General features: G+C 38.0%; 1 protein-coding gene across 1 annotated transcript in view; it reads right to left on the bottom strand.

Annotated features, from left to right (window-relative positions):
* The window catches only part of CFAP44 (cilia and flagella associated protein 44), a 42,076-nt gene extending 25,086 nt beyond the window's left edge, over nt 1–16,990 (bottom strand). The window contains exons 1-14 of the mRNA XM_010075130.1: nt 16,852–16,990; nt 16,016–16,108; nt 14,947–15,124; nt 13,749–13,911; nt 12,429–12,531; nt 11,905–12,121; nt 10,267–10,381; nt 9,589–9,753; nt 8,188–8,343; nt 7,524–7,571; nt 6,176–6,275; nt 4,875–4,969; nt 1,515–1,724; nt 449–559 (exon numbers count right to left, since the gene is read on the bottom strand). Coding sequence (XP_010073432.1) covers nt 449–559; nt 1,515–1,724; nt 4,875–4,969; nt 6,176–6,275; nt 7,524–7,571; nt 8,188–8,343; nt 9,589–9,753; nt 10,267–10,381; nt 11,905–12,121; nt 12,429–12,531; nt 13,749–13,911; nt 14,947–15,124; nt 16,016–16,108; nt 16,852–16,990 — 1,893 coding nt within the window. The remainder of the gene's footprint in view (nt 1–448; nt 560–1,514; nt 1,725–4,874; nt 4,970–6,175; nt 6,276–7,523; nt 7,572–8,187; nt 8,344–9,588; nt 9,754–10,266; nt 10,382–11,904; nt 12,122–12,428; nt 12,532–13,748; nt 13,912–14,946; nt 15,125–16,015; nt 16,109–16,851) is intronic.
* Nucleotides 16,991–20,343: the final 3,353 nt, after the last annotated feature.

Below are 20,343 nucleotides of genomic sequence, written 5' to 3'. Positions count from 1 at the left end.
AAAAGTTAGGAGCTGAGGTTTTGTTTTGATAACTGCTTGAAAGTTCATATGTTTCTATGGGCCTTCTCTCCCCCCCAAGTCAGGTCTTGGTCTGGGACACTCGGACTGTTATCTCCATTCCGTGAGTGCAGTTTCAGGACTCTCCCTACTCCAGGATCATTAGCCGGGAACAGCCATCAGGTGAGGGGGGACAGTATCACTGTGTATCACTCATTCGTATATTTGTATATACTATTATTTTCAATATTATTGTAGTTTAGTTATTAAATTGTTCTTGTCTCAACCCCCAAATCTTTTTTTTTTTCCCCTTTACCCCTTTAATTCTCTCAATCCTCAGGTTAGGGGAGGGTGACCAAATGGGTGCGTGGGTTGGCTCCCAGCCAAGGGTAAACCCATCACACATTTTAACACTGTAGGGAAGGAAAGAAAACAAACATGCATTACTCACATGAGAAGGTGGAGACCACTGTAATACCTGCACAGGCCCAGGGACACAGATAAATCCAATTGGCTTGTATACATCTCCAACAGCAAAAAAGAAAACAGTTTTGTCTTTACTCTGAGAAGAAAGAAAAAAAAAAAAAAAGAAATATAATGACTGAATCATAGCTGACCAAAAATTCAGAAGACTATAAGTCTTTATGACATAAACACATACCTCAAATGTTTCATGGCTCCACAGGGGGTCATACAAGTGCCTTAGAACTTAGAATTGGATTTCCATTATGATTACAGGGAGGAAATAAAAATCCTGCCCACCTGGCTCCAGGGCCCTGAATGCACCCACAGCCCTTAATTGCCCTGATGGGCCTCACCTGGCATCCCTAGCCATGTGCTTTCTGACCATTGCCCCAGGAGCTCCTTTAAAGCTCAGGCTCGATGTTTCAGATAAGACCCAGCATAGGCTGATTTCCCCAGATAACAAGAAAATCCAGAACTGGTGCACATGACACATGGCAGATTAAATCCTGCATTAAGTGAAAGGCACGGCAATTCAGCTCAAGGAACATGTAACTGCAGATGCACTAATTGTGGCTGAAGGCTAGCTTTTAAAAAGAGAGACCGCATTGACTGGAAATCAGGTCAAAGACCAGCAGGCGCACTGACAAACCAACTGGTCGATCCTGCTGTAAGGCCAAGCAGTGCTGTGTAGCAGCTGGAGTGCTGCCAAGGTGGTGTATGAATGGACTTGTTTTTACTAATTCCAAGACACTGCTAAACTAATTCCAAAATGAACAAAATCTATCTTCAAAAGGGATTACAGTAATCACACTAAACAGTCCAGTAATTCACAAAATTAATTGTAAGAATTGTATGGTAGCTTTCCTTCAGAAAATGAATGTGAGTGCAAACAGATCCTTCTCTTCCCCCAGCACTGCAGAGAACTACAAGAAGCAATCAACAGCAGTAACAGAAGTATAACTGTGTTGTCAGTAAACAAACGTTACCTTATCTCTTTAAATAATCTCTACATTTGTGGCTTAATAAAAATAACTAAAAGAAGTGATACATACCCCTGTGGCAAGCACATCTCCATTTTGTTCATATGCCAAGGCTGTAACTGCAGTAGTGTGAGGTTTGAAAGCCTGTTTCAGATTTATCTCTGCATTGTGTGTTTTGGTCTGTCCTGCAAGAATGGGCAGCCCTTTGGGATCATAAACTTCAATTATGCGGACAACACCATCTTCAAAACCCACTGCAATTAGGCCTCCTTTAGGATTTACCTTTGAATGGAAGAATGAAGAAAAAAAATCACAGTGTACACCTGAGAGCTTAGAATAAGAACCTGTATGGCACATGCTCTGGTGTTAACCTGTAACTCATCTTACATGGAAGGGTTGCTAAAGCACAAAGAATGTTTCATACATGGGAAATGTTGTTAATTCTCTCTAATACGCTACCATAAAGTGAGTGGGAGGACTGGGGGTTATTTTTTGGTTTGAAATGGGTTTTGTTTTTTTTTTTTTTACTGATAACATGCCATTAAGGCTGGAAATGTTAATCAGGACATGGTTGCAACATCTGAGGAAGAGGTAATTCATACCAATACACAAATATATCAGTATCTTCTTCTTAAGCAGAAGAGCTGGAACTCAAAAAAAAAAAAATACTATATTACCCTGATTATAGTATTGGGCATTGAATGTGTGTATGATTTTTGAAGAGGTGAGGGCACAGACTTGGGTCTGGCTGACTCCGTGTAAAGTACAGTTGTCAACAGGGACAGTTATTTGAGATAGAAAGAGGAGGCTATGGAATCTCTACCGTACACCCTGTAGGTAAGCCAATTGCTAACAATGTAGACAGGCTTGATTTGTGAGAGAAAAGAGTTAGCAGAAACAGGCCCATGTTTTAGCTGGATCTATCTGGACTTACAGATTTAGATAATATCAGCCATACATGGTAGTGTCTTGAAGTGATTTACAAGCTGAGACAGCTCCAGACATGGCACAGATCAATATTAACACACACCAGAAATGAGATCAGAAGGAGACTTACTGTGTGAAGAGACGAGAGTGAATGGATAAGCTCTCTGAGCAATTGGCAAAAGTATTGATCTTAGATATGAAAAAGTTTATTGTTCAGAAGGGAGCTGGGGCTAACTGTCTTCCCGTTATCTGGGGACATCAGCCCGTGATGTCTTCTCTTCAAATGCCTCTCTGTAATAAGCACGTGCATGATAGCACTGCTCAGTAAATGACCAAAAGGAATCACTTATGGACCTCAAATTTATGGCTCTGCATTTGACTCCCTTCATTAATTCCGTATCTTTCCTCTACTAGGGAGCCAGCATTCCAGATGTGGCCTCCCCAGTGCTGAGTAAAGAGGAAGGATCACCTCCCTCAACCAGGTGGTAATGCCCTTCCTAATGCAGCCCAGGATGCTGTTGGACTTCTTTGGGAGCATTGCTGGCTCATGGTCAGCTTGGTGTCCCCCAGGATCCCAAGATCCTTCTCTGCAGAACTGCTTTCCAGCAGGTAGGCCCCCAGGCAGTACTGGTGCTGGGGTTATTCCTACCCAGATGCAGGACTTCACATTGTTTCCTTGTAGAATTTAATGAGATTCTCCTCAGCCCAAATCTCCAGCCTGTCCAGATCCCCCTGAATGGTAGCACAACACTCTCAAGTACCAGCCACTCCTCACAGTTTTTTATCAACTGCAAACTTGCTGAGGGTGCACTCTGTGTCCAGGTAATTAATGAAGAATATTGGCACCCATAATGACCCCTTGGGTACACCGCTAGAGACTTGCCTCTAACTGGACTTTGTGCTGCTGGTCTCTAACCCTTGGGGCTCAGCCATTTAGGCAGTTTTAAATCTATGTCACTATTCACTTATCTAGCCTGTACATATCTAGCTTGCCTCTGAGGATATTATGGTATACAGATACTTCAAAGTATGTTGGATGAAATTTTCTTAGACTAATGGCACAGATTTTCAAATACATTTGAGGACCTTAAGCTATGTGTAAGTATCTAATGGGATTTTAAATGCAGCTAGGTAGACTAAGTACCCTTGATTTTTCAGATTATGTTTAGTACCATCTTTTGTAAAACTGAACTGAGTCAGTTTTGTAATGCTGTACAATTTATTGTGGCAATCAGCTTACCTCTTGAATGTATAGGTCATCACCTAACAGCATCTCTGAAAGTCTGCATGGCCAGAATTATAGCTGTAAGAGCACTGTCCCAGTGTTACCCTTGCCTTGGAAATTCAAGTAAGCACTTTCCTCCATAACTTTTCTTATAATTAACCCACCAGGCTTGCCAGGTTTCCTCAATAACATAACTAGACACCATTTTAATTAAAATTAGCAAATATGTCTAAAAGTGATAGACTCCACCCTCCACAAATGATCAGTTCTGGCAACAGTTTTTTATGATTTCTCTCCAAATGTTTGTGGATTGTCTGGGTTGTCATTTCAAAATGTGTTAACTAACTCATGTTAATTGACAATTACACTGCATGGATTAAATAGAATCTGTTAGCCTAAAAACTAAGACTACTTCCTGGGACCACACACTGAGATGTGATTTTAAAATCTCAGGAAGACACAAAGTAGGATACCAGATAATCCACGGTAAAGTCAAACTGTACACATATGTTCTGGTTTCAGCTGGGACAGAGTTAATTTTCATCTTAATAGCTAGAACAGTGCAGTGTTTTAGATTCAGTATGGAATTTGGTATAAGAATGTTGATAATATACTGATGTTTTTAGTTACTGCTAAGAAACCAAGGACTTTCCAACTTCCCATGTTTTGCTAGTGTGCAGGTGCACAAGAAGATGGGAAGGAGCACAGCCAAAGCAACAAATCCAAATTGGTCAATGGGATATTCCATATCATACAATGTCATATTCAGTATATTAATGAGGTTCAGATGGGAAGCTAGCTCACTCTCTCTCTTCCGGGATCATGGTTTCGGGACTTTCTCTGCTCTGAGATCATTAGCCAGGAATGGGCTGGGCCTTCATCAGCAGGTGGTGAGCAGTTGCTCTGTGTATCACTCGTTTGTATATTTTATTATTATTAAAATTATTATCATTATTATTTTTATTTTATTTCAATTATTAAATTGTTCTTAACCCATGAGTCTCCTTACTTCTACCTCTCTGATTCTTTCCTCCAATTCCTGGGACAGGGGAGGGTGTGTGAGCGACTGTGTGATGTCTGGACACCAACAGGGTTACACCATGACAACATACTATACACAGACATACTACTCCACAAACTTATATACGTACTACTACAGTAAATTCTATCATGGCCTAACAGTGACTTCTGTAAGGTCTTGTATGGTGAGCAACTTTTTTGATGTTGGCAGGCTCATAGGCCCCTTATGAATTTTAATGCACACAGGAACGAAAACTTACAACACGAGGTGCCCACATCAGTGCTGTTCCTCCTTGTTTAAACTTAATTTCACTCAGTTGACTGTTGCTGATGAAATCATAGATACGCACTGACCCTGTGTGGAAATGAGACAATAAGATTTTATTTCTTGCAACCTCACTTACATTTTAAGATTTATGGAGGAATGTCTATTTATTTGAATTAAAAGCTGGATAGAATATTATTAATTTTTCTCTTTAAGTATCAAATGCCCACCTGGAAAGACATGACTGACACTTGCAGAGTACCACAGCTAGCATGATACTCATGAACAAAACCTAAGCTTTCTTCATTCTAACTTAACAGGATTCCAAGAGCTGTTGGGACTGAGGGTTGTAATAATAAGTCCCATGCTGACCACCATGTGCAATTTTCAAGTAATCATAGAACTGTGGCATGCTGTAAGGAAAATCTGTACTGACAACCTAGGAAAAGATGATATGCTACCACTTGGGATTGCCTAGGGAGGAACATATTTGAATGGATGAAAATGGGAGATGGTCCAAATAAAGGCCAGTTTCACCAGAGCTGAAATTAACAGATTCATAGCCACACATATTGGTCTGCATAAAATTCCGTTCCAGCTGGCATATATCCTAAGTGTTATTTGCTCAACTGGTAGGAGTTAGTCATCAGGCTAGAAGAGCATGTACATTGCATAACACAGACAAATTCCAAGATACTGCTGACAAGAATTGGGTTAAAGACCTTGTAGCATTTTCTGAGAAGTGTAAATTACATTGTTAATGTTTTGGACAGCGGTTCTTCTTTCAAAGCATGATAAAGCTAACTGTGAGAGGCCTAAATTGCAATATTTATATAAGTTAAATAAATATGTCTGTAATTACATGTTAGCTGTTGTTGAGAGCATGGTGGCTCTTGCATTTTCTAAGAAAGCCACAAATATTGCCATTCACAATGACTTACAAAACAAAAATCCCAAAACTTATCAATCAATTAGTTCTGTTATTCAAACCAAATGTCTCATCTTTTCATACGTTCCTTCAGAATGAACAGAATTGACAAAGGTTTCTATTAAAACTTCTCTCATTAAAGTCCCATGCTTTTAAGATTAAGCAGCCTTAATGCATTACTTCAAAACATTAATGATTTGTCCTAACTATTAAAGAACTGATCCCAGAAATAACAATTTTCTGTAAAGTGACTTTTCAAGAGCAAATACACAACTTCAGTTCAAAATAGAATAATTCCAAACCAAGCATCATTGCTCTTCAAAAACAATAATTACAGTGGTATGAGAGGAAAGTAATAGTGTACTTACGGTCAAGAGCAGTGGTGGCTATAAGGTATGTAACAGGAGAGACACTCATGTCCTCAATCCTTCCAGAGTGAAAGGTATACAGGCACTCTGGATCACGGGTCTGCAGTGCAAAACAGAAGAACAGACATTCTGCTGCATTCTGGAGCTGCATTTACAAGGTATTACCAGACATACCGACAGTGAATCTGAAAAAGCTAGACAGGTGCTGTTTATGTGAACAAAAGTTGGCATGCATGAGGTACCTATATGCAATTCTCTCCTTTTTTTTTTTTTTTTTAAATGTTCATAGGAAGATCATGAGCAAAATCAGTGTAGGAACATTAAGTTTATTTAAAATTCCATCATTTTCTCTGTGAAAATAAAGGAGAATGCCTTTCATTAAGTGGTTTCAGGCTTGGAAGTAATATTTTTAACAAACAGCTGTTGCTCTGAAGGCAAAGAAAATGCTCTCAAGCCTAGGGCTTATGCTGCCTGGGAAAACATTTAATCATCCAAGGAATTCTAGGTTTTGCTATACATTTTCTACATTAGTTTTTATAGTATGTTTTGTAAATCTTCTATTTACCATAAAAATCTTGGAACGTAATTTTACCTGCTGCCACAGAACTTTATTCCACTCAAAGGGATTGTTCCCATTTGCTTTAGTATGTTCGGGAGCAAAAATTAAATGGCCCATTTTAAATGTGTCATCTATTTCTCCATCAAAAACATGATGGAGTAAAACTAGTAATCAGCAGGATAAAACATGTGAAGTGCATTTCATCTTCTCCTTGTTTTTCCTGGTTCTTTATGTCATTTAGAGACAACAGTAAGGATTGTTTCAATCACCTATCTAGACAGGATGTATCAATACTCCTTGAATTCATTTCCTGCATCCATGCAACTTCTGTTACCAGTTTATGAGAATTAAACTCCTTTAAGGTAACTTGAATTTGTCAGCCAAAATTTCAGGTATCAAAGATCAAATTCTTTTTTTATAATCCTGCACAATCGTTATGATCAATAACATTACGAAAATAATTTAAGAAAAAAAATGTTTCATTGCTAAAATTTTCAACTGTGCAGCTTTGTAAAACATGAGAATTAAACTCCTTTAAGGTAACTTGAATTTGTCAGCCAAAATTTCAGGTATCAAAGATCAAATTCTTTTTTTATAATCCTGCACAATCGTTATGATCAATAACATTACGAAAATAATTTAAGAAAAAAAAATGTTTCAATGCTAAAATTTTCAACTGTGCAGCCTTGTAAAACACAAAGTTCATTGCAGATGCATCCAGAATAGTTAAAGGAAGTTATTGCAAAGGAAGTGAAAAAATCAGAAGAAAGAAAAAGAAAATAAATATACCATATTTGAAAAAGTCAGATCCAGCTTCCAGATTGCTCCATTGGTATCCTGAAGAAGAAAAATTAAAACATGTAATTTGAATATTTTCAAACTCAGTTTGGAAATAAAACTGTCCATGGTGACTCCTTAAAAATTTCTTCATGATTATCATTGTGAAACTGAAATGACTGAATGTGGTGATGTTGGTCCTATCAGTCCTATCCATCAGTCCAGGATAACAGAACTTGGACAATACCTTCTGATATTCTCCTACTCTTATGCAGTTCTGACTCTGAAAGCCAGAGTCTCACATGTTACTATACACTAAAAATATGGAATGGAATGGTTCTATTCAGTTGGAAGGAACCTACAACAATCATCTAGTCCAACTGCCTGACCACTTCAGGCCAGACCAAAAGTTAAAGCATACTATTAAGGGCATTGTCCAAATGCCTCTTAAACACTGACAAGCTTGGGACATAGACCACCTCTCTAGAAAGGCTGCTCCAGTGTTTGAAAGAACGTGATTATAATATCCATATAAGATTATATGTATATCCCGAAGAAGACTGAATTCTACCAAAAAGAAACATACTGATTTGTAATGGACTCCTGGTGTTACTTAACATTACCTCCCTTATTCTGTGTTTCTCCACAGAGAAGTATGTACTTGAGTGTCTCTTACCTGAGCATACCAAACGGGCTGTCCACATTCATGAACTTTTAACATGAAACTCAGACTGACATTCCTGCCAACCTGAAGTTCATTCATAGGTTCCACCTCCAGCAACCCTGTGTCATCGACAGAATCAGCATCATCTATTCTCTCCAAGTTCCACAGCTTCATGGAGTTGGAAGCATTAAAAAAAAAAAAAAACAACAACTTTTAATAAGGCCAGGTTATGTTTTTATACATGATTAATATGGAAATTCAAAATTATAAGAAACCAGGGGAGTATAGATTCTACAAGTCGAGTATGAAGCCTCTCACATCTGCCTCCCTGCTTTGAATGTAACCTAGAACAGTGACAATCAGCAACTACTATCTGATAAATTTGGACACAATGCAAAGTATATATAAAAGTTCTCTGTCCAATTCTGAAACAGCCGTAGCTTAAATTCAGCCCTGACACTGGCAGAGCTCTACAGAGCAGCCTGAGAACTATAGAGAGTAAGTGACATCTGCCTGCTCCGAGCATTGCTCAGACTGAGGCAGCACGGAAGAAAGAATGGGAAGTCTGACACATCCATATTCTACTCTATAGGGGAAGTACAAAACATCAGTTGGCACATTTATAACCAAGTTAATTTTCCTAATGGGATAATATTAATTTATAAAACACAACAACAAAACAAACCCCACAGGGTGTTTGAAACCCTCCACTATCTGTTGATAATCTGGGTCTTTCACAAACCAGCAGAAGACACATCCTGTCCTCTCTCAAAGAGCAGGCAAACAAGATTACAAAATCATTTATAATTGACAGTTGAGATCAAAAGCTGGTGGTATGGATAAGTAAACCATTTTGACCTTAATTTGTAGAATTATATGTTAACTTCAGGATGACAAATGTGTTTTCTTTTAATTGTTCCTCTGTTTCACCACATGTATTTCTGAGATACCAGTTACTTTCTATGTCACTTTAACATCAATAATCTGAGCATTCAAAAAAACAGAAAATTAATTTCAAATATTGACATAGTTTATCCTTCAAAATAACACGAAATGTATTAATAGGCCTGAAAATGATAAAGATTAACCAAAACTATACATGGAAAAAATATTGTTAGAATGCAGGCAAAGACAAAGCTTTCAGAGAATCAATGAAAACTACCTTGATTTGTTGGAGTAAAAGGTGATTTAATTACTACTATTAAACAGAGCATGTTATGTGAACGCTATCTAATTCAAACATATACACTGTGGAGATATGTTCTTATTCTGTTTGTTCTAAAAATTCACTCTCAGAGAAAAACTGCACTGCAAAATTACTTCCATAAATAAGTCCTGGTAAAGAAAATATGTAACATTTACCTATTGAACACAAATTTGCACACCTTAAGGCAGAGCAGAAGAAAAACTCACCCGAATAAAGCCATCTTTTCCAACAGTGACAAGTTCTCCTTCTTCAAGAACTACCTGGCTGACAGGGCCACTGTGACAATGCTTACGTCCAGTGCGACAGAGTTCCACTTTAATGAGGCCCCCTTCCCAAAGCAGCAAGTTGCCCCACTCAGTCCCTGAGATAACCTTCAATGCAAATGAAGAGAAGTACATAAGCACCTGCCATTAACCATGCAGAAATATTGGCAAGGATCTGGTTAACATTTGTGGCTTCCTTCCATGAAAGCATTAAATCAATAGCAATGTACAGATATTTGCAAGAGAAGGTGTAAAGGGTGAAAAGATTCAAGTTTTTAGCAATGTGGCATAACTTACATGCACTGAAATGGTTAAAGATTATGGCTAATGGTCTCTGTATTTCTTTACACTAATCTTTTCACTGCCCCATTAGAGAAGCCTCAACTCTAAGCCAATAGAGATCTTTTGTCTGGCAATTACAACGCTAACTGTACTTTTCCATTATTACAAAGCAAGCCAGGTTTTTGGCAAATTAATGTCAATATTAGCTTATCAGAACAGTGCATTGAGGGTCTAATTCAAATCACTTTGAAGAAAATAGTAACTCTCCAACTTACTCAGTAGACTTTATATCAAAACCTGAAAGGGAACATAAACTCAATTAAACTTTTTCTTACTTACCTTCCCATCAGGCAGCTCCACGTAACCTATAATGTCAGTCGCTGCTGTTTTTCCAAACCTGCCCAAAGCTCCTTGTAACTTTAGACCAGTGAATGTGAGAGCCATCTTCCAGAACCTGAGTATAGAAAAAACATCCTTCTCTGATACAAGATTTCCTAAACATACTCTTCAGTCCCTCTCAGATGTTGTAATAATCTTAACAGGGATGCCTCTGAGGTAAGTGCTATTCATTTATTATTCTTTTTCATGGGATACCTTGGGATTTTCTTTTTAAATGAGACAAATATTTCCCTATACTACCCCTATGAAAAAGCTAGGAAAAGGATTTGGAATGGGCAGAGTGAACATTAAACTTTATTTAAAATAAATAAGTGTAAAATCCATAGCTACATCTTTCCAGCTATAAGCAATACACATAGTTAGGGATACCTATTTTACTCTTGCTGTCACCAGTGTATGATATTCAGCTTTGTAAATCCAAGGGGCTAAGGTCTTCACTGAATTTCATCCAAGTACCCCCATGGCTTGAGCTTGACTATGAAAACCTCACTGAGCCAAAGGTTTTATTCATATCTATTTCTAACTGATCATTGTATTTTTAGCAGTATAAAACATAACTTTAAATCACTGCATTACAGAAAAATTAACATCTACTGCAATTAGGGATGGTTCACTGTGTGTGCAGGAGACATTACATTTAAGACAGGTGTTGGGAATTGGAATTTGAAACCATATTTGGGTGAAAGGTCCTGTTTATCATGTTACTAAAGCTATGTCAGTTTTTTCATAGTATTTTAGCTCAAAGGAAAGTTTATAAGAGAGTTTGTTTTGTCAGATTTCCATAAATAACATATCCTAAAACACATTTGTTCTGGGTCTAAATAAGCCACTTGCTATTTCAGACTCACCTTGCAACCAAACTGTAGAGCAAATCTCAGATTTTTATCTGATTCCTCTCTAAAATTCAAAGAAACTTTTGATGCGTTATAATTTTAAAGGTACCATTTCTATGACAATAGCATCCAAGTCATACCGTAAGTCTCTGCTAACATTGAACACTGAATAAATGCAGAACACAAAGCTAATCCCTGTCCCAAAAAGCTTAAAGTTGTGGTTTATTTTTTATTAGAAAAGGATCCATGAAAGTATCAGAGAAAGGAGTGTATGGAAGCATGTCTTTTGTAAGACTTCCTTGCAGACTATTGGTGGCATCAGAGGGTTTCCGATCCATGACTTGGCAACCAGTTCTAATGGCTGCTCAAACAGCAGATGAGTTCAAGAACTCAAAAGTAGAAAGCCCAGAAGGCACAGGAGGCATGTATGCTACGTTATGAGCTAGAAGACATGTATATATAAATATTTTTTATTCATTCACCCCAGTGCTTGTTGAAATTACAAGAACAGAGCCAGTGGTACTGACATTCAACATCAAGTATCATCATTTTCGGACACCAAAGGTGTTAAAAGACTTGCCTGACTGGCTGAAGGACTTGAACTTTCTCAGTTTGTAATTGTAATGTCCAGGTAAAATAGCATTCCTCATTGGTTCAGGTTTGCTAGTGATACATTCCTGTTGGTCATCTTCTACCTATTATGACTTTAGAGGTGATATCTATTAATCCTAACTAGTAAACCTACCTGATGTGTCCTGCTCCAGATGTAGTTAGTTGCTCTTCATTATCAGCAGAAAATGTGACCTTGTAAACATCCTGTGAAAAAGCTTTTGACCTCAACACAATCTTTTCTTGTTTCCAGTCCCAGATAGTCAGCATGTAGTCAGGGCTGCTCCCAACACTGGCCAGCAAAGTGCCAGAACGGTTGAAATCACCAAAAACATAGGCTTCTTCTGTTCCACCTGAAGAAAAAAACACCCACATGGACAAGAGGCAGAAACAATAGCAAAATCTACTTAGAAGGAGCTCAGCTTTCACTGCATTCATTTTTTTCATTAGGTCATAGCTCTCAGTTGGCTATTTCTACTGAATAAAATTTTCCTCCCATGCAATACTTAAAAAGCTTGAAACCAGTGTTTTCTATTTTTCTGTGAAAAACCAAAAGGTTGTATTTCCTTCTAAACTTAAAGTGACACACTACTCCATCTGCTGGGTTCTATAAATTCTGGCCCATTTGTGTAAAACAAAAACAGAAGTTTTGTACACTACCTTGCAGTATTCTGTAGGGCCTCAGTGAAGGATAATCGTAGATGATGAGGTTTGGCTTCTTTCCTTTTTCTCCTACTGCAAAGTACTGCTTCATAGGGTGTGCCTTGAAAAAGCAAAAGTCCTGTTGATTGCTGTAATGACACCTTTGTCTCTATTCTGCTAGTTATTGAGTTATTGTATTTACTGACTCATTAGTCAAAAGATACTGCCATAAATACCATGTTGCATTTTTCCGTGCATACATTCTGAAAAACTGACATATATTCCTCTACATCAGAATGAAGCCACTCTGCACACAAAATGGTAAAACCATTATGCACACAAAATGGTATGTTGGGCATATACAACACAGAACCATGACAAACTGTGAAATAATTTGCTTTATTATGCATTCTTTTACTATTTCTACCTCACTCAACCCACTGGCTGATCTTTCCATAGAAGCATTTGCATCAGCAGCCATCCACTTCAGCAGACAGCTGTAAAAAAGCCATCCTGAATTACATTGTTGTGAAGACAAAGAAAGATGTACCGTGATTGCCCAGAAAAGGCTGCTTACAATGGAGCACAACAGTGTGAGCCTGGTATCCTGAAAGCCATGCTCAGGTGGAACAAAACTGAGAAATGGCAGAGCCATTCACAGGGCAAGGTGCTTCAAATCCAGAGATACCATTTGAGAGTCCAAGCTCTTGGTAAGAGTTTATTAGAGTGAAACCAGATATTTTTTCTCTTCATTTATCTAGAAACTTGGTTTTCTAAATTTTAATTGCAAGCCAAACACTATACTAGTATCAGCTGTGACTAGGAAAGATGAAGTGTTCCAAAAAAAAAAAAAAAAAAAAAAGAAGAAAAAAAGAGTTGATGTGAGTTAAAAAAAATTAAATAAGAATATTAATCCTAGCTGGCACTTGTCAGTCCTTTAAGGTACCTGAGCCTGGGACTTAGGTATGTAGATATTTGTCTTCTGCCAATTATGTTGATGGGATGAGTAGCCCTCACTGCATGGTCCAGACATTCCTTTAATCAACACCACACATTCTTACATGTATGCAAGTGCAGCTGTAGAAATCTCCCATCAGGCAACCAAGCAAACATTTTGTTTTCAGAAAGTGACTAACATCCGGTTGCCCAGGGATGTTGTGGGTGCACCATCCCTGGAGGTGTTCAAGGCCAGGCTGGATGAGGCTTTGAGCAACCTGGTCTAGTGGAGGGTGTCCCTGCCCATGGCAGGGGCGTTGGAACTCGATGACCTTTAAGGTCCTTTCCAACCCAAACCATTGTATGATTCTATGATCCTAAAACAAGAAACAAAAGCCATACCACGATAAACCCAATCCCACCACCACTGCTGCTCCGGACATAACTCTGAGATTTAGTTTTCTGGTCCAGGAGCACCACCTGGTTGCCTGCTATATACAGCAGTGTTTGGCTATCCATCAGCAGCAGGTTTACACTTCTGGTGCAGTCGTATCCAAAAGAATGTCTGGGAACGGTTCAATAAGGAAAAGGTTTGACACCAAGTTTCTAGAAAAGTTTACTAAGGGGATAGAAATGCTTAAACCAAAACTGAAATGGGAATACTGAAACTGGTGACTAAAAGCCTGATGATAGGAGATGGTTTTATTCAGTATACGGTGCAGGTAAAAGATATCAAGCTTCTATAACTAAGCAGAAGGGACAAGTTAAGACCTTCTAAAGTTCCTGTTTCATTCTTTCATCTCCACTACAGGGCACACTGCTTGCCTCTGCTGGATCCTTTGGAGCTGCAAGGAATTCATATTCTATCGGTGTTCTCTTTTCAAACAAAATGTAAGAGACATGCATCAGATTGCTAGGACTGTTCTACAAGAGATCAAACCAAGGAAGTGCTCAAGCTCACTTCTTAAATGCTTACAGGCAGATACAGAGAGGGGAAAATCCAGTCTTCAATAGCAACTTGACTGTGTCTGCAGAGAAAACCACCAGCACATGTGAAGGTCATATATCGTATCCTACTTGACCATACCTAGCAAAGGCCTTATTGTAGCTCTTAATTGATGGGCATCACTTCCTTCATTCTACCAGTTAGGTCTTCTGAGCACCAGGCTACAAATCTACCTGGTTTCTTCCCCACTTCTCCCTTGGAAGTTCTGTGAGGAATTATGAGGTACAGCTGCTCTTCTCCTGCCCTTCACTCAGCATCTTGGGGAAGACCTTTCTATGTAGCCACACCAGAAGAGCTTTGTAGGAGATATTCTTACACTAGTTTTCTGCCTGGCCACGTTAACTGGGCCATGACCTAGTTCTACAAGAGTACTTATGACAGTAAGCATTACGCCCAATAAGAAATGGTCAAGATAACATTTAAGATCAAATTCACCAAGAACTATAACTGGTGGTCAAGATTCTTCTCTGTGTCTCAACAAAAGGTATCCCACTAATGCCACACAGGCTACTCCAAATTAGACAAATACAGTTTTAAGATCATATATTAAATATCCTTAGCTTTAAATTTACACAGCCTCAACAGAAAGGATACTTAAGAGTAATAAGGTTAATTGGTATCCCAGAGCCTTCAGTGACAAATGGCTGTGAACATATATCTTCATAGTTATAGAAGAAAGTTTCCGAGATTTTCTTTTCTACCTCCTCAGGCCTTCTTTGTGTCTCTGAGTGTATTTCACTATTATCTTGCTCTTGCAAATCACCTTCTGCATCTGAGAAGTAAGAACATAAAGGAAATTTATATTCACCATAAATTTTAGGCTCCTTGCTGATACTTGCACCTAACTGCAAAAGGGAAGGATTCACACATTCCTTGCCTCCTTCAACAGAGTAATAGGCACTCCATAGCTCAAAACAGGGGTACCATGTCTTAGTAACAACTTGTCCTGGAACAGTCTGTAAAAAGTGCTCCTCCCTCAGGCTTTTAAAAACTTTACTATGAATATTCAAAACTGAAGAATTTAAAGAAGAAAAATTTTGAAAGTGTTTTAAAAACACTGATTTTAAAACTCAAGACCTAATGAAGTAGTTCAGTTCAGCTTTGCTTGGTGTTTAGGTCTCAGCTTTAGAAACCAAATAAAGTTTAAAGTGTGTCTTTTCAGTAGCTATTGAACGCACATCATTATACAAAACAATTAGCAAAAACACATACAACAGACCATCATAAGACACGGTTGTCCTCCAAAAGGCATTCTGCTCATGTGTGACCCAGTGTAGTTCTTCGGTGGACTGCAAAGCAGAATACTGTCAACTTGGCTTCCAACTAGTCATAAGCACTCGTTAAAAGTACCTTTCAGCTTGATACCTCAGATGAAATTCCCATTACCTATTGTGTAAGCTTTTCACCCTGTCTTGATTTTTTTCTCTCCCAGGAGTTCTACGAAATACAACCAACAAAGGGGTCAGAGACCAGTCACGGGAAAGAGCAAAATGAAGTACACAAGGTAAGCCAACTGAAAGGGAGCAGAGAAACTCAATAACTGTAACTTGATGACACAGGATGATGAGATGCTGTTCATAACAATAACAGTGAAAATATGAAAACTGGAAAGTAATGGGGTTTTTAAGTTCGTGCCAACATCTCAGTGGAAAGCAGTACTCACCAATGCCCTCAGTGTCTGTTTCCACTTGCTCCACTTCTTCCTCCTGTTGCTCTGCAGTTAGAAATTCCTTTCGAAGACTAGTTTTACTTTCTTCTGCAAAAGACAATTGGGATTACTTTCTCAAGTATTAATTCCTTTGATTAATTTGTTCATACATGCCATGTTAAATAAATATCCTGTAGTAGTAAAAAAAAAATCCCTTCTGTCCAACAACGGACTTCCTGCTGTTTAGCATTAAGTGTACGAAGAAGTTTGCTTTCAGAAAAACATATTTTAAAATTTAGAGGAAAGAAAGAAACACATCCTGGAAGATCAAACAAATGCTGAAAGTAATGAACCAATATAAAATAAATTTTTTATTGGCATTCAAAATCCTTACAAAGTTACACAGGAGACTCACTAGTGGATTTTGTTATCCATGCTACCTAGACCTAGTGTGTTAGATGACATGCAGAACATCTGAAATAGACCCTGGACAGGTATTTCAATGTGAAAAATATGTTGAAAAGATAAAGACAGGTCTCTAACTGAAAGAGACCGGTGGAGTTAATGAATTGATTGCAGTACTAGTTACAGAGACAGATCTAAGCACAGCAAATGTTTTCAGGAGAGACTTTGTAAGCTGAGGGACAGCGGGAACTGCAGGCACAGTGGTCAGACCAGAACTACACTGGGAGGGGTCATCTTTGACCAGCATCAAAATGAAATTTGGCATCACCAAGAGCAGCAACTGAAGATGAACTGAATATAGTAAGGAAGGGGTGAATGGTGGGAGAAGCCAGAAGCTACTGTAGGTTCAGTATGGAAATCACTATGTAAAGGCAGGAAATACTCACGGGCACCACTGTGATCTGCCTGTGCACCTTCTGCTGGCTCCTCATCAGTTCCCTCCTGTTCCATTGGAAAAGATGGCATGTCCTCTTCACCTGTTGGTGGTGAAGAGGAATTTTTAGTATTTTTGCCTTCATCTGCCATTTAGACCACTTTCATTTCTTCTGAAATGCTTTGAGATTCTTAAAGATAGTATTTGTGTTCTGCCTGTACATTACAAATATGGATAACCCAAAGATAGGTCTTACTTTGTCAGGTTAATTAATTGGTTCAGGTTTTAGGACTCCAGCCTCTCCGTACATTGCTATAGAAAGACTTTTATCTAAATATCATGTAACATGGGAAGCTGATAACTGATTTAAATGTTTTGGGCTTCTCTTCAATATACAGGGGGAGATTTGTTTTTGAGACAAAAAAGCTATTCCTCCACCTTTCTGGTGGACTTCATAAAAATATCAGGAGATAGAAAATATCAGGAGATAGACCTTCTGGGATCATCTAATATCCTGAATGGAGAAGCAGGAGAGATGAATTTTTAAGAAAAAAACAGGGTTTTCTTCAAAACATTCTATATTCATGGGAAGTGAATTAATAACATTAACACAATTTTTTAAAACTTTAAACAGCTTATCTAATACCCCTCAGTAATTTTTCAGCTTTAAGACACATTTTCAGAGTGCTACAATTTCACTAGTTACCAGTGTCCTCTAGAATGGGAAAGATCAATTTTTTTTCATATAAAAACCAAACACATTGATCATTTATATAAAAGTATCTGAAAGAAGCAAAAAAGCACAAGCATTGCTCTTATTCTAATTTTTTTCTGCCTTTTGATTTCAAACATGGTCTCAATTTCCAAAAAAAAAAAAAAAATCTTAAAATGAACATTAGAGCAATTCTGTACAAGTACTACAGCTATAAAATACTATCAGAAATCAGAAACTTCAGAAGTTGAATGTAATGAAACATTAACAAAAAATATTCAGAACAACAAATACAGGCAGGATGCAAACGAATTTCTTTTTATGTATAAGCATGACTTTGATACCAAGAAAAAGTTCCTAAAAATGCATTTCCTGCTTCTGGCTTTGGGTCAGAATCCATTTGGGAAAAAATCTTTTGAAGCATTTCAGACTTTCCACATATTTTAGGAAAAGGCAAAGTGTCCAAACACAATGCCATCCACCAGAAGGCAGTGAGGGCTAAGAAATGTAGATGTCATTCTTGTCATTATATAGCCAACCTGCCCTACTCAATCTTCATCCAAAGGTTCTGAGTCTCTGCCAGAGTCTGACTTTCCTGCATAATTTAATTTAAAAATTTAAATGAGCTTTTACCCCTCAGGAGTGCTGAGAAAAATTTGAAAATAGACATACAGAAAGTTTTACATTTAGAAAACAAATCAAAAGAAAACAATTGCAATATATCAATATATTTAAATTAAATTCATGAGGTTTTAATGGGGTAACAGAATTGATATCACTGAAGTTGAAGAAATAGTTACAGACTAGTTGCATAAACATACAGTGGAGTGTTCAGAGACCTGGATTCTAATTCCAAACCCAGTAATGACGTGTACAATTTGTATCAGCCATTTCACTTCTGGCTGTCTCAGTTATCTCTTGTGAAAAATGAGATAATAACACTTACCCATCTTAGCAAAGTGTTGTGATATCCATAGAGAAAAGTGCTATAAAATTTCAAATTATTGTAACTAATTAGCAATCATTTGTCTTCTAAAAATTAAGACTATAATAGTTTTCATTATAAATTAATTCCTATCTGGAAAATGCTTTAGGCTGAAAGAAGGAATTAATATTTCCGCCTACGTTGATATCTGGGTTCTAGTTAAAGAAAGCTATTGCAATGTTCACTGTGCATATTACTGTGATGGCGTTCAAGCACCGCGCCAAAACAAATTTTGAATGTAAAGACTCAGAGAAGGCTCAAGGCAGGGACATGCCGACTTTGTTTGCAGATTCTGGCTGATTCAGAAAACTTTGGTGCAGGTTCACTGTGACAAAGGCATGCATCTCTTTGAATGTTGATTTTCTTTTCCTGTATATTATTTTTGAGATGGATTTCCTAAATCACTAAAGCCCTTGATGCTGAAAACTGAGATAATGGCAAGTGGAACTGATATGACAATTCTACTGGGGGAAAAAAAAGTTAGCAATCAGAAATTTTTTCCAACCCTAATTCTACAGTATGCCCAACCAGGGCAGTATTCCACCCCCCTCCCCAGTTCCAGTAATTCAGAATACTGACTTGAAACACTGTACCAGATTCACATCAGTTCCACCACAGCTTTCTGATAACTCACTCACGTGTGAATTCAGGTTTTCCTTGTTTCAGTGGCCAGTGCTACAAGCTGTGAACTTCAGCAAAGCTCCATTTTCTTTCAAACATCCTTTTTCATAGCTATGTTCTCAAAAGCCACAGCTCACCTCACAATGAAGAAATGTATTCATGGAAGTATATCAAAACTAAGAGTTTCTTGGCAATTCTGCTGCCACACAGAATCCTTATATATACAAGCTTCTCAAAAATTCTCAATAAATTTGGGCATTAGGAGATTTCTCATCTCAGACAATTGTCTCCTTTTTTTCAAAATACAGAATGATTAAATCAAATAGGTGTTTATTGGGCAACAAGTAAACAAAATCACTAACAATTTTTTTTGTATTCTCTCATCTTTCTAGAAGAAAAGGTGTTTAAATGTGTAAGCTTCATAAATGCAGTGCTTGCCTTCATAAACCACGTGACTGGCACTTCACCTGCATAAAATGCACCAAATGAAATAACAATCAAAATATGGCCTACACTTTTACTTTAGAAACTGAACATATCTAGTAGTTATTATTTTAAGATATCTCTGCCCCACCGCTAAATGTGTGACTGTGCTTAAAAGACTTCATCTATCTCACCCCAGCTTTTACATCTGCAGTTTTGTCTATTAATTCAGGATATGTAGAAATAGGGAACTACTACTGCAGAACATAACTGGAGTGATATTAGTAGCAGCAACAAGCAAAAGATTAAAAATTCATCTCTACACTGTGCTATTTCTGCAGGATTTCATTTTTTGGTTCACACCAAAATGTGCAATTTTTTGTAGAAAAGCTTTCGTCACCGGTGGGTTTTGAAAAAAAAGTCACTTGTTCTTTCCTTCAGGAGAGATTGTCTTGTGTGTTACTCCTCTACTTGCCTTTATTCCATGTGAAGGAACTCAGTTCATCCCAAGACTCTGTTTTGCTTTATTGCTTCCAATCCTGACGCCTCTTAGCGTCGTACTATGAGCCTTACAGGCTACCCTCTGCTTTCTGGCCTGAGGGTAACCCTGGTCTAAAATAATGACTGCAACATTTGGCTATCATGAGGGGTGTCTGCCACAAGGAATTACATACTAATCATCTGTTCTAGGCTGAGGCATCTTCTTGAGGTATAGCTCTGTTCTGGATGTGTCAGGTTTCTTCCCATCTGCCAAGTCCTGCTTG

Source organism: Pterocles gutturalis, unplaced genomic scaffold, assembly GCF_000699245.1.
Source record: "Pterocles gutturalis isolate BGI_N339 unplaced genomic scaffold, ASM69924v1 scaffold9102, whole genome shotgun sequence".
NCBI lineage: Eukaryota > Metazoa > Chordata > Aves > Pterocliformes > Pteroclidae > Pterocles > Pterocles gutturalis.
The sequence above is the reverse complement of the archived record's forward strand: the minus strand, read 5'-3'. Positions and strand labels throughout refer to the sequence as shown.